At 31.4% G+C, this 13,659-nt stretch overlaps 1 protein-coding gene and 1 pseudogene across 1 annotated transcript in view; one reads left to right on the forward strand and one right to left on the reverse strand.

The window, feature by feature from the left end:
* The window catches only part of HSPA4L (heat shock protein family A (Hsp70) member 4 like), a 43,236-nt gene that overhangs the window by 14,544 nt on the left and 15,033 nt on the right, over nt 1-13,659 (reverse strand). The window contains exons 5-12 of the mRNA XM_011362130.2: nt 9,898-9,997; nt 9,394-9,527; nt 7,243-7,487; nt 7,039-7,115; nt 6,285-6,436; nt 5,741-5,847; nt 3,530-3,663; nt 1,752-1,951 (exon numbers count right to left, since the gene is read on the reverse strand). Of these exons, the coding sequence (XP_011360432.1) occupies nt 1,752-1,951; nt 3,530-3,663; nt 5,741-5,847; nt 6,285-6,436; nt 7,039-7,115; nt 7,243-7,487; nt 9,394-9,527; nt 9,898-9,997 (1,149 nt within the window). The remainder of the gene's footprint in view (nt 1-1,751; nt 1,952-3,529; nt 3,664-5,740; nt 5,848-6,284; nt 6,437-7,038; nt 7,116-7,242; nt 7,488-9,393; nt 9,528-9,897; nt 9,998-13,659) is intronic.
* On the forward strand, nt 8,782-8,900 carry LOC111741116 (annotated as a pseudogene).

Below are 13,659 nucleotides of genomic sequence, written 5' to 3' on the forward strand. Positions count from 1 at the left end.
TTTTTTTTTTTTTAAATAAACATCATCTTAGAGTTCAGGCCTGTTTTGAACAGTGTGAACACAGTAAAGTAGAAGCTCATTTTTCAAATAAGAATAATTACAAATAATGGTTAAGTAAAATGACACCTATTCTACAAGTTTTATGATGGTGTTTTCTTTATCACACCACCAGCAGTCAGGAGATTGTTTTTGGATCAGAACTTGTGTTTCTTCCCTGAATTTGGTGACTGAAATGTCAAGGAGTTGCAACTGCCTACTCATGCCATAAGGAATAACAACAGCTAAGTTCACGTTACAGGTGATGAGAACTATGCCATTATTATTGCCACTGGCAACAGTGAATATAAAATATGATCATTTCCAAGACCCATCCCAATTTCAGATACATTAACAAGCAACAGCAAATTAGAAATAACTAGGGTGGCAGAAAATGGGTACCATACTATTCTTGTTTTTAGTGTCCAGGATTCACTAACATGACATAGAGAAAACTGAAAGTCTCAGTAGAAATTTTAAGAAAAAAGGAAGAAGAAAATGGTCCTAAAGAACTCATCCTAGAAGGAATACAGAGTGGTCTCAATTTTAGTAAAAATTAATCATAACGGATTAAATGTACATGTCTGCCACCAAGTTATTGTGAACTACAATTAACTTTTCACTTATTTTTCTTGTGTTAACTTATGAAAAGTTGACTGTATCTTCGTAACATATTAGGACATTTCCTTCTCAACTGAAGGAAATAAGGATATAATAGCAAAATAATACATGAGAAGAATGAAAATGCCATGATCCTTAAAGGAAGTACTTTAAAGAGCAGTGGTATAATTCTGATCAAATCTGGAGATTTTATAGTACATATTAACAAAAACACAAAAAAGACAACCTTCACAAGGAAGAGATTGTCTTGAAATTTATCAAAAGAAAATTATTTTTTTTACAGTTGACATACATATTATTATATTTGTTTCAGGTGTACAACACAGGGATTAAACATTTATATAACTTAAAAGGTGATCCCTCAATAAGTTTGTACTCATTTGACACCCAAAATCCATTCTTAGTATGTACAAATATATATATAAAAAAAATCTAGGCATCTCCAGTAATGATTGGACAAAAATCTAACAAATGGCATTAAGAATAACAAATATTATTCACAAAAAGATAAAAACTTTTTGTAATGGAATACAATTCACATTCTCCTAAGAGTCCTTCATCTATAGAACATCAAGAATAGTTAGGGTTGCAAACTCTTTCATAAAGAAATAAATGGTTAAAAATATGTATTTTAGTGTATTGAATATACAGCACATTCTTCTGCTTAACTGCCACTGTATCCCCTAAGCCTTGAAAAATCCTTTATTAAGCATGTACTTTTAATCTAAAAATAAGTGTGTGTATAGTTCAAAATTTATCAAATTGATTGGTTTTATTTGTAAGCTGAAAAAGCTAGCCATAATACATAGTTTTAATGGAAATAAAGAGGATTTAGGAAAGATGAATCCAAATGCACATATGTACACATTCCAGATAATGCTATGAAAAAGGCACAGCCTCTGAAAACTTACCATGTGAAAGATGTACACCATTTAAAATAAAATTATTCTGATGCTTTTATTTAAAAAATTTAAACTGATTCCTACAGCAGAACTTCAGAGCAAAATCTAAAAGATTAACATTTCCAGCTATTAAAAGTATCGGTTATGATTAAGATGCTGTATATTTATCAGAGAAATCTGATTTCTACATACCACATCATCTTTGCTTTCACTCTTAAATGAAGTTTCTGTTTCCATAGGTGCATCATTGTGATCCCCTTCTATATTTTGCTTCTCAATTACTGATGCACTAGCCACACTGAAGATTCCATGGATGTTAATGCGAACTTTAACCTTTACTTTGGAACTGTCACCATCAGACTGTGGAAAAATGTTCTGAATAGTGAAGCTCCCTTAAGGAAAAAAGAGCTGTGATTGGTACACGGGCCTCAGATTAAGTAATTCAATTAGTTAATTAAATAATTTGACTATCATCTTTCCGATGCTTGCAAATAATTATAAAATTATTATTACATACAAATTAGTGTGGGATATGCATTTTCCCCAGATCACCATTTTTATACCTTAAGAAACCTGATATTAAGACTGAGAAAGGTTAAGCAATCTGCCCAAGATCGCTGATGCTAGGAAGAAGGAGATTTGGAATTTTAACTAAGACAATCTGCCTCAAGGCAATGTAACCTTTAATTATATTTTATAATATTATTCTAAAACGAAAATAACAAAATTCAATTTTTGAGTATGAAAACCGAATAGATATTAACCCCTTTTTGCTACAACCTTTACGAATCATAATCTTGATAATTCATAAATAAAGCATTTTAAAATTTTTCTGGAGTTTTCCTATAGCAAAATTGCTAAGTTATCTCATTAATACTTGCAGAAGTCATATTAATTATTCGCTTTAAAAAATCTAATGTTTTGTTTAAAAAAAAAAAATCAAATATAATGATATCACAGGAGGGAGAGAACACTAGGCAGAAAAACTGAGTAGTAAAGATTAGATTGATCTGTCTTGCAGGCTGAATTGTGTACTCCCCAAGTTTATACATTGTCCCTACTGTCCAGTACTTTGGAAGGTGAATTTATTTGGAGACAGGGTCGTTATAGAGGTCATCAGGGTGGGCTCTAACCCAATAACCAGTTTTCTTATTTAGAGACAGATTTATATTCAGAGAGAAGATCATGTGAACGTGAAGATGGTCCTCTACAAATGAAGGAGAGAGGCCTGGAATGGATCCTTCCCTCAAAACCCTCAGAAAGAAGAAATCCTGACAGCACCTTGATTTTGAACTTCTAGCCTCCAGAACTGTGAGACAAATGTCTATTATTTAAGCCACCCAAGTCTGTGCTATTCTGTTACAGAAGCCCTAGCAAACTAATACCATCATCAATAATTTATATCTACCACTTTAATATACTTGAAATATTTATATTGTCCTCTTTCTAGCCTATCAATAAAAACACTATAGAGAATTTTAAAACTTAAAAATTATCCTTCCTCTTTTAAATGTTAGAAAATCAATCTTTGTATCTTCTAAAAAGATTACTCAACTAAAATAGATATTACAGCCTCTTATTCTTACTTTCACATTAATCCAGTAATACTCATTCTAGTTGTTGCCAGTGAACAAAAGTTTAAAATTAAAATGTACTGTCAGAGTCTGACAACCCAATTTCAATTTATAGATTAAAGAGTTTTTCCATAAAAAATAACCCTCACCCAAACCTTTCAGGCCAATTACAGAGCATTTTAAATAAAGATGTCAAAACGAATTAAAAGTACTCAAACCTGCTGTTATTCCAGAAACCACCTCTGTGCACTAAAAAATGCATGTTATGAAAATATGAATATCTTTCTTTAAACATTCAATGCTGGTTTAGCTTAAATATCAATTTGTTTCCTTGATTCGAATATCAACATATTTATAAAAGGCAAAATTTATGAAATTTTTTTTTAGTTCTCTTACCAATTCTTGGATCAGGGTAAGGCACTTCATTTAAATTAGTATAAAATGCTTCTAGCTCAAATGGTTCCTTCTTGTGGAAAGTAATGACTTTTGAGAATGGGGCAGGATGGTTCTTACAGAATACTTCACATTCCCTAAAATGAAATGGGAAAATACTCAGTTAAAAACAAGACGAAAGTTGTTTATGAAGCTAATTACAGAATCTATCTCATTTTTAATTCATAAGCAGTAATTACAAAGACTTCTATGCACAAATATAAAAAAAAATTATTTTAGCATTTTGATAGGCTTACACCTCAAAGTTTTTAGAATGTTATAGTAATAGACAATTCTATCCTACAAAAGAGAAAAATTACCTGAGAATAGGTATATCTTAAGGCCGATATATTGAGATGTTTTTTGCACACATCTGAGGACCAAATCCTATGCATTAGTTTCCAAAATACATGTCATTTGGGATCATTTTTATCCTAGCTCTCTTAAAAAAGAACTTTTATATGGAAATAGTTTCAAACTGACGTAGAGGTGCAAAAATAAAAACAGGGACACTTGTATATAACCTTTACCTAGATTTGCTACTTTTAACATTTTACCCCATTTGTTTTATCATTTGAGTGCACACACACTATTGGGGTGTGTGTATATTTTTTTTTCTGGACCAGCTGAGGGTGTTGCATATATTTATGGCCCTTTACTCTTAAATACTTCAATGTTTATTTTCCTAATAGGGATAGTCTCTAATATAACCACAGTACAGCTGTCAACTTTATAAATTTACATTGATAATTGAATCTCTAATATAACCACAGTACAGCTGTCAACTTTACAAATTTACATTGATAATTGAATCTTCCATCGTTCAATTTTTTCCCAGTTGATATAATAATGTCCTTTAGAGCACAGGGAATTTTAAAACCTACAAGGCAATCCTATTACTTAAATAGTGGAACAGAAATAGTTTGCAGCTATTGTTTGTAGTGGCCTGGAAACACAGTAATGCTATAGCACCATGCTATTAATTATGCCATTTGAAAATTTCACATACATGGATCTTTTCCTCTATCCTAGTACTCAACTTCCTACCACCATTACCTTTACTAGGATATATTTACTTTTCAATTTTAACTCTTCATACATTTTCTTACAATTTTTTCTCTGGATCACTTATACCTTTAAATGAAAATAGTTTTAGAAAGTATTTCTTGCCCAAAATTGACATTAATACATGCCATGCAAAACGTTCAGAGCAGATTGATAATCTATATTTACTTTATCCAGGTTTACTTCATTACACAAGCTATACTTGTGAAAAATAGTCAAATATAGTATTTGAAACACAAATTTTTATTTTGATAGGGAAGCAAACTATTTAGATCCTGGCAGTCATGGAAAATATAAATGTCAATAAAAGTATGTAGCTCACAATAGTTAGAAATACAATTTAATGACAAAGTACTTTATTTTTAGTATTAGAATGTTAAGTTTATAAGTACAGGAGAAAATGACCTAAAAGAGGTAATCTAATACATTGACATAATCTTTTTAGTAAATAATTTGGCAGTATTAGTTAAAATAACGTTCATACTCTTTGGCTCAATTTCACTTCTACATAGTTATCGTACAGATATAGCAAACACAATTAAAGAAGGAAATGTTGTGTACAAGGATGTTCCTAATAGCACTGCTCAAACAGTAAGGATATGACTTCAAAGGGTATTAAATTAATTACGGCACACACAATTGTTGAAAAATAGTTATTGTCTGTTGGCATGGAAAGGTACTATATAACACATCTGAAAAAGCAAGTTACACTGAAGATATGCAGATGATCAATGTATGCATTAAAACAGTGCATGCTTTTACTCTTGGATATTCTTAAAAATGATTGGATAGATACACACTTAGCTGTTAACAATGGTTATCTCTGTAAAATGGACTAAGGAGGAGATGAGATATAGCAAATGGAGGTTTTTAAATTTCTGTACTGTGATGTTTATTTGAAAATAAGGTTTCACTTTTATAATAAAATACTCATTAAAAAAATACACCATCATGATTTATAGGTGATGTTATTTTTATATCCTCTTTTTCCTAACAATTTATTTAAATGTGTTTGAAAATTTTAAGAAGCATTAATTCCTTCAATTTATAAAAGTATGTTCGATTGGTTATTTATGACAAGTTCTAATCAAGGCTTTAAAAGTAACTTACCCAGTTCCATCTTCAAAAGAGGTCTTCCATCTTAATGTGATTGAATAGGGAACAATGTCCGTTATGGAAAATTCACGTACTTTAAATGCTGGTGAGAGAATCGCACACTGCAAATAAGATGTACACCATATTTAAATCAACAAACACAAAATATACCCTAGGTTACCCTTAATTAAAGTCCTTGTAATAAAACTGTTACATTTTAAAAATTACTGTTTCATGGTAACTAGTTAAAATTTAAGTGTTAGAGTACACTTTCTGTGACCTTACAAACATTAATATAAAATATTTTTAAATCTCAGAATTTTAAATGGGAATAATTACAAGAATTCATAAAATAAATTTCTTTCAGTACAGTTACTGGCATATAATGACAGTTTAAAATATAAGTGGGATAGACACAAGACTCACTTTTCAGGAATACTTTCAATTTAGTTTTAGCCTATTGACAAATGGTTGGAACAGATAATATTAAAACTACCTTTAGGCCTACCACCATACTTCTGGCAAAATTTGCATTCTAAAAAAAGGCTAATAATCATACCTGTAATGCACATCCTCTTGCAACAGCTTCATCAGCATTTAATGTGGTACTTATATCTTTAAGAAAGAATTTAGTGATTTGTTCCTTCACTGCAGGAATTCGCGTTGCTCCCCCTACTATTTCTATACTACTTATGTCCTCACGTTGTAAATCTGGAAAGCAAAATGTTTTTAATTGAGAAAAATGAGATAGTCTTTATAAAAATGTGAAAAGTAGACCCTGGAAAGTATTTTGTAAAAATAGATTTTTTTTATCTGCTCAAAATAAGAAAAGATAAAAACAAGTTTTGGAAAAAGGCAAAATTTATTAAATATTAATTATCTACGTGTCAGGCACTGCCTTGGTCCAGATGATGGACCTCATGGGCTGTAAAGGGACTCTTCAGACTCCTTAATTTTCTAACGTCCATCTCACAAATCTCCACAAAAGGTATGTTCAACTGATTACTAAAAACTTAACAAAAAGCAATCATGTTCCCATTTCTACCTGGAATCTTCTATATACTTACATATAAACACCTCCAAATATAACTAGCATTAGTTTTATGATGTAAATAAAATGGACCAGGAGTTCTCATAAACCTAGATCTAGTGTCCTACTCTTATGAATAAAAAATGAATTATAATCTTCTCTAAATGAGAAATACAAATCTTCAAAAAAACGCATGAAGCTTTTATGGCTTTTACCATTTCCTACAGCACTCAAGTAACACCATGGAACAGTTTCAATGGTCCATCCAGTAATTGCCACTTACTAGCTTGTTCCATTACTGCTTTCAGTGGTGGTTCAACCCTGGCAAAGAGGGAAGCACATAACTGTTCAAATTGAGCCCTGTAGGAAAATGAAATAAAATTCACTTTTTTTGAGATCTAAAAATCAAGCAAATTTTCTAAAATAATAGAATCTTAAACATTATAAAATAAGCAAACACTTTTCCAACTGAAAACATGCATGGTACCTGTTCATCTTACTAGAAACATCAAGGTCATTCATGAAACACTCAATGTTCAGAGGAAGGTCTGATGCATTTGCACTCATTAGCTTCTTTAGTTTTTCACATTCTTGATATAAACGCAACAAGGCCCGAGAGTTTTCTTTCACATTTATCTTATATTTGGTCTTGAACTCATCACAGAAGTAGTCTACTAAAGCCTCATCAAAGTTTCTGCCACCCAAATATGGATCAAAGGTAGTAGCCAAGACCTGTTTAATTGAAAAACCAGAACTGAAGTTTCACAAATACAGATGCTTTCAAAACAACAACAAAAAACCTTTTAAAATTAAAATGAAATCAAAGCCAAAAAAACTTATCAAAAATCACAGGGATGCCAACTTTGGAATCACATTAATAATTATTTTATTTAGCCAACATATTTACCTACTTGGAATTATCTGCTTTAGGTTAAAGATCCACATATCATAATTTAAAAATAACTCTAATTCTGAAATAATTGAGTACAATAATTAAAACTTCATTATTTCATACCCTCTGGTTCTACAATAGCACTGAACAGGTAAGCCAAAACTAAGTTTAAAAACAAAAAACAGTCCTAAGCATGTAACCAAAAACAAAGTAGCCAAGAAAAGCTGGTTCAAAGATTAAATCTAAAACACGGTAAATAGTCAACTTATAGATCAAGAATTAGGCCTTCAATTATTTAAAACAAACAAACAAAACTAGGCTATTTTTATAAAATACAAGAGAAACAAAAGAATTCATGAGACACCCCTCCCCCCCAAAAAAAAATGAAGAAGAGAGACAAAAATTTGATATAGTAAGCTTGTTGAACAATAACCCCCAGCTAGTGGTCAACTGGAAGAGGAATAGACAAGTCAAAGAACTTCAACACAAGAGCTCTTGAAAACACAGGAGACATCGAGTCTCTCTTCCCAGGTTTGACTACCTACAACAGTGACTACTGAAAAAATAGAATCCCACTTTTTCACAAGGATGCATGGTATAATAGTGGTAAACATGACATGTGAACGTAATCTGATTGGGATGTCATCCCACAGACTAGCATGGAGAATCCATGGATACACTTCTCAAGAAGTCCAGTATTACCCAAAATTAAATGCAAAACTGTGTTGGCATGTGACTAGTGCAAATGTGAATCCTTCTGGTGAGAAAGGCCATAGCTTTTATCAAATTTTCAAAGGGTATACAATCCAAAAATTATAGATCTCTACCCAAACGTATCTACTAAAAAGAAAATAAAATGATCTTTTTAAATTAAAATTCCAGACTAAATACCAGGACTTAAACCATTTTACAGAAAACTACCCTATATTCAGTATGAGTCATTTCCCTTTAATTTTCTTAATTATAAGGATATTATTATAGGAATATAAACTGTGAGACAAAAGGGTCTAAAAGGTGTTGGATAACTCAAAGCTTTTCATATTCTATGTAAATTCTACACATATGTGTAATGAAGAGAATATGTAAGTCTGGATACAATAATCAATGTAAAAATGAATATAAAACCAAATATAAGTCTACGGCCATGCCATCCTGAACGTGCCCGATCTCGTTTGATCTTGGAAGCTAAGCAGGGTCAAGCCTGGTTAGTACTTGAATGGGAGACCACTCAAGAATACCAGGCACTGTAGGCAGAAAATGAACAAACAAACAAAAAAAACAAATATAAACTGCAAGAAGATAATAAGCACACAGAACTAAATAATGCCACATTGTAGAAAATTTCGATTAGGACTCCTGGATAGAAAAGTTTCTAAAAAGAATGAAACCAGTTTTGAAAACGTTCCCTAAGTATATTTATGGATAAATATGTAATTTATGCTCCCTGGATGACTTAACACCTCAAAGATAATACAAATAGCTAATGCATATTACAGTATTGACTATAAGACATTCCAAGCATTTTATATACAATAGCTCATTCTGTCCTCAAATATTCTATGAAATAGTTATTGACATCATCCTCAGGTGAGAAACCCAAGGTTTAGGGAAGATAAGTAATTTGCTCAGGGTCACAGTTTTTAGGTGACAGAGCCAAGATTTAAACCCAAGGATTAAGGTTCTCTATATAGTTTTACATGCTCTTAACCATTAAAGATAAATATTATGAATCATTTATTTACTTACTTTAAGTTTTCCTTTGTTAAAAGCACAAATTGAGACTTGATAGGCAGAATGTCCCATATCAATGAATATTACGTTTCTTGGTTTCTCATCTAATGGAGGAAGATCCTGTTTATAAATTCCATATGCTAGTGCAACTGTGTTAAGAACAAAGAATTAGATTAATTCCAGCACAGCAACCACATGGAAAACAAGGAAATCACTGTGATACTGCACATTTTAATACACACTAGAGTGATACAGATTAATAAGTTTCAAAGTAACATTTCATAATTTGCTTAATGTTTTTAATTTTATTTTTTCTTTACCTATCTATAATTATATAATATTAACAATTCTTACAGCCAACATAGGACATGTTTAATCTCTGCCAAAATACTGTACTCCAAAATGACAAGCTTATAAGAACCAGTACATAATAGTTAAAAAAATATATGCTATGTATTACTTGGAAAAAAACTATAACAGTATTTTTCTGACAATGATTTCAAATTGCATAGTGCTTACCTGCAGTAGTTTCATTCATCAATCTTAAACAATTTAAACCTGCAACCTGGGCTGCGGCCATCACAGATCTTCTCTCAGCATCAGTGAAAAAGCTAGGAATCTGGTATTTAGAAATAATAATTAAGTATATTAATCTGATGTAGATTTCACTTAAATATTCCATAAGCTGAAAAATGTAAACTAATTGCACTAAACTTGTGCATCGCTTAAGGCAAAGAATGGTGTTCTAATTAAATAAATGAGAAAATATACTTGCTTTTTTTTTTTTTTTAAGTTTGGTAATTCTATACTATAAAATGTTGACCTAAAGTACAAACTCAAACTTAAAGCAATTAATAAGATGGAACAGTTATTAATCTAAATCCTCTTTGTGTTGGTCTGGCCTATGAAAAAATATATTTGTTTGGCTTTAACCATGAAAAATTAAAAACCAAACAGTCTGTTAAAATGAGATTGGTTAAATATATATGTTTTATTTATATAATGGACTCTTAGGTAGCTGTTAGAAACAATCAGGTAGATCTGAATTGTCATTGAATAGTATCTTTAATACATTAAAAAAATGCATGTATAACATGATTTCGTGTGTGTGTGTGTGTGTGTGTAACAAGAAGAATACAGTCCCAAATGTTTACAATAGTTATATTTCAAAGGGATGGGGGAACTAGATTGCAGGGGACTTGTGATGAGTATGTGTTTCTTTTAAGATCACCAAAAACATTAAACATATTTCTAATAAAAAATAAATTCAGGCTTAAACCTATAACTAATATTTACATATACTTAGTTCTATCACACTAAGAAACACTTTGGTTTGGTCTACAAACAGATTTCTAAAAAGCTAATTAAGTACATTCATGTACAAAATAACATGGGGCTCTTCCAATTTTTTTTAAAATTAACTTTACTGAGGTAACATTGGTTAATACAATTATATAATTTTCAGGTGTACATTATAATTTAACATCTGTATATTCTATTGTGTGTTTATCATCTAAAGTCCAGTTTCCTTCAGCTATCATATATTTGATCCCCTTTACCCACCTTCAGCCTCCCCCTACCCCCCCACCCCCATATTTTACTCCCTTTACCCCATCTACATCCCCCTCTTCCCCCATGCCCTACCCTCTGGTAACCACTAGTCTACGGTCCATGTCCATGAGCCTCTGTTTGTTTGCCCTGATCTTTTTTTGCTTTTAGGTTTATATCCCACATATAAGTTATATTGTGTGCTTTTCAACTTTTTCTGTCTGGCTTATTTCACTTAGCATGATTATCTCGAGTTCCATCCACATTGTCGCAAATGGCTATATTTCATCTCTTCTTTGGCTGAGGAACATTCCATTGTATATATGTACCACAGCTTCTTTAGCTAATCTATCATAGGACACTTCGGTTGCTTCCATGTCCTGTCCACTGTGAATAATGTTGCTATGAACACTGGTGTGCAAATACCTATATGGATATGATTTTTTAAGTCTTTGGGGTGAATACACAGTAGAGGGATTGCTCGATCATATGGTAGATCAGTTCTTAGTTTTTTGAGGAACCTCCATACTGTTTTCCATAGTGCCTGTACCAATTTGCAGTCCCACCAGCAATGTATGAGTGTTCCTTTTTCTCCGCATCCTCTCCAATTTGTTGTTACTTGTCCTGTTGATTATAGCCATTCTAACAGGTGTGAGATGGTATCTCATTGTGGTTTTGATCTGCATTTCTCTAACAGCTACCGATGCTGAGCATCTTTCCATATGTTTGTTGCGGGCTCTTCCAATTTTATTGTTTTTTAAATTTAGAAATTTCATTTAACACATATTAAAAACAGGAATATAACTTGAATTTTGATAAGATTGTTTATCTCGATTTTGGTATTACCATTCTGACAAAACTCTAAATTATATGTATGGTTCATTTAAAATTCACTGAGCACTTATCATCAGGTACTTTTCTAGCCACTAGGAAGAGAGTAGTGAATACAACAGAGAAAATACTTCCCCTCCTATAGCTCACAATGTGTCAACTGCACTAACTACAAAGTTAATAACGGCCAAGAAGTTCATAATGCTCTATTCTGGCACTAATTTCTGGCATGAAGGTAAAATCAAGTATAATTAAATAAGTACGGGTGAATTTAAATTTAAGATGGATTTTTAAAATTTACACCATTCTGACATACATTTTCAAGTGGCAGAATGATGGAAGAGTTACGAGCACAGACTTGGGAATAAACTATCTGGGTGTGATTTCTAGCTTTACCACTTATTAGTTGTACTGATGTGGGGCAAGTTATTTAACTTCTCTGTGCCTCAGTTTTTTAATCTGGAAAATTTGGGTTAACAATATCCTCATAGACTGGTTCTGAGGATTAAATTGGTCAATATATATTAAATGCCTATAACAGTACCTGACCAATGGTAAACTATTATTACTAAATGACTGGAAAACAAAATATTAAGCTCTAATATTTGTCTCATTAAAAAAATTCCAAATACCTAGCAAAAAACCTGATTACTAAATTCACATATAAAATATTGAATGTCAACTCGAAAAATAAAAATTAAAAAATAAATAAAAAATAAATACACTGAAGAGTTCGTAATCTGATTCTATTTTTCTGATAACATAAGACTCTTGAACTTATGTAGTCAAGTTTAAAAGTATTAGAAATGTACTCACATTTAGGTGACCAAATATAAATTAAAAACTAGTTATTAATATGTAATCAATATATGTAATGTATATAAACTAGTTATCAATATATAATTAAGAGCTCACTATATATGTTAAAAATCCTTAAATATCTTTTCTTTATGAAAAATACTCCATGATCTCACTGATATGTGGAATCTGCAAAAGCTGAATTCACAGAAGCAGAGAGAATGAATGGTGGTTACCAGGGGCAGAGGTGGGAAAATGGGGAGATATTGGCCAAAGGATATAAAGTTTCAATTACATAGGCTGAATAAGCTCTAAAAAGCTCATGTATATCATGGTGTCTACAGCTAATAATAATTGTATCCTGGAAATTTTCTAAGCAAGTAGATATGAGGAACTCTCATCACACACAAAAAATAAATAAAAAGGCAATTGTATGTAGAGATGGATATGTTAATTAGCTTGACTACTAATCATTTCACTATGTATATCAAAGCATCGTGTTATACACCTTATAAACAAACAATTTTAAAAAAAGAAAGGCATGTGGGAATTTTGGGGGTAGAGAGGGATATGTTTATTATATTGTTAGTGATAATGGTTTTGTGGGTGTATACAAATATCAAAACTTCTGAAAGTATGCATGTTAAATATGTCCAATTTATCATTTAAAAAAGATCTTTTCTTTCTCATATAAAATATATACAATCTCAAAATCTCAACTGGGAATTTTCAACCTTTGCCATAAAATGCTGAAGTCCCTAGAGGTGGCAAGTTAACTGCTACTTGGAAAGATTCTTAGGGATAAGCGGCAGTCACTAACTAATCTCATATGTTAGTTTTTAAGATTCACAATTGACTTTTGGGAAACAATCCTGAACTGTACCAAATAAGATTTCTTTTTAATGTACAGTAAAAATAAAAATGAATTTAGGTTATTTACTGGATAATAAGGCATAAAGAGTAAAAAAAAAAAAAGGTTGGAACAGTATTTCAATATTTCACTCTCCATGGTTTCAATCACCTGTGGTCAACCAAGGTCTAAAAATATTAAATGGAAAATTTCAGAAATAAACAATTCATAAGTTTTGAATTGTGCGTGATTCT

Source organism: Pteropus vampyrus, unplaced genomic scaffold (genome assembly GCF_000151845.1).
Source record: "Pteropus vampyrus isolate Shadow unplaced genomic scaffold, Pvam_2.0 Scaffold73, whole genome shotgun sequence".
Taxonomy (NCBI): domain Eukaryota; kingdom Metazoa; phylum Chordata; class Mammalia; order Chiroptera; family Pteropodidae; genus Pteropus; species Pteropus vampyrus.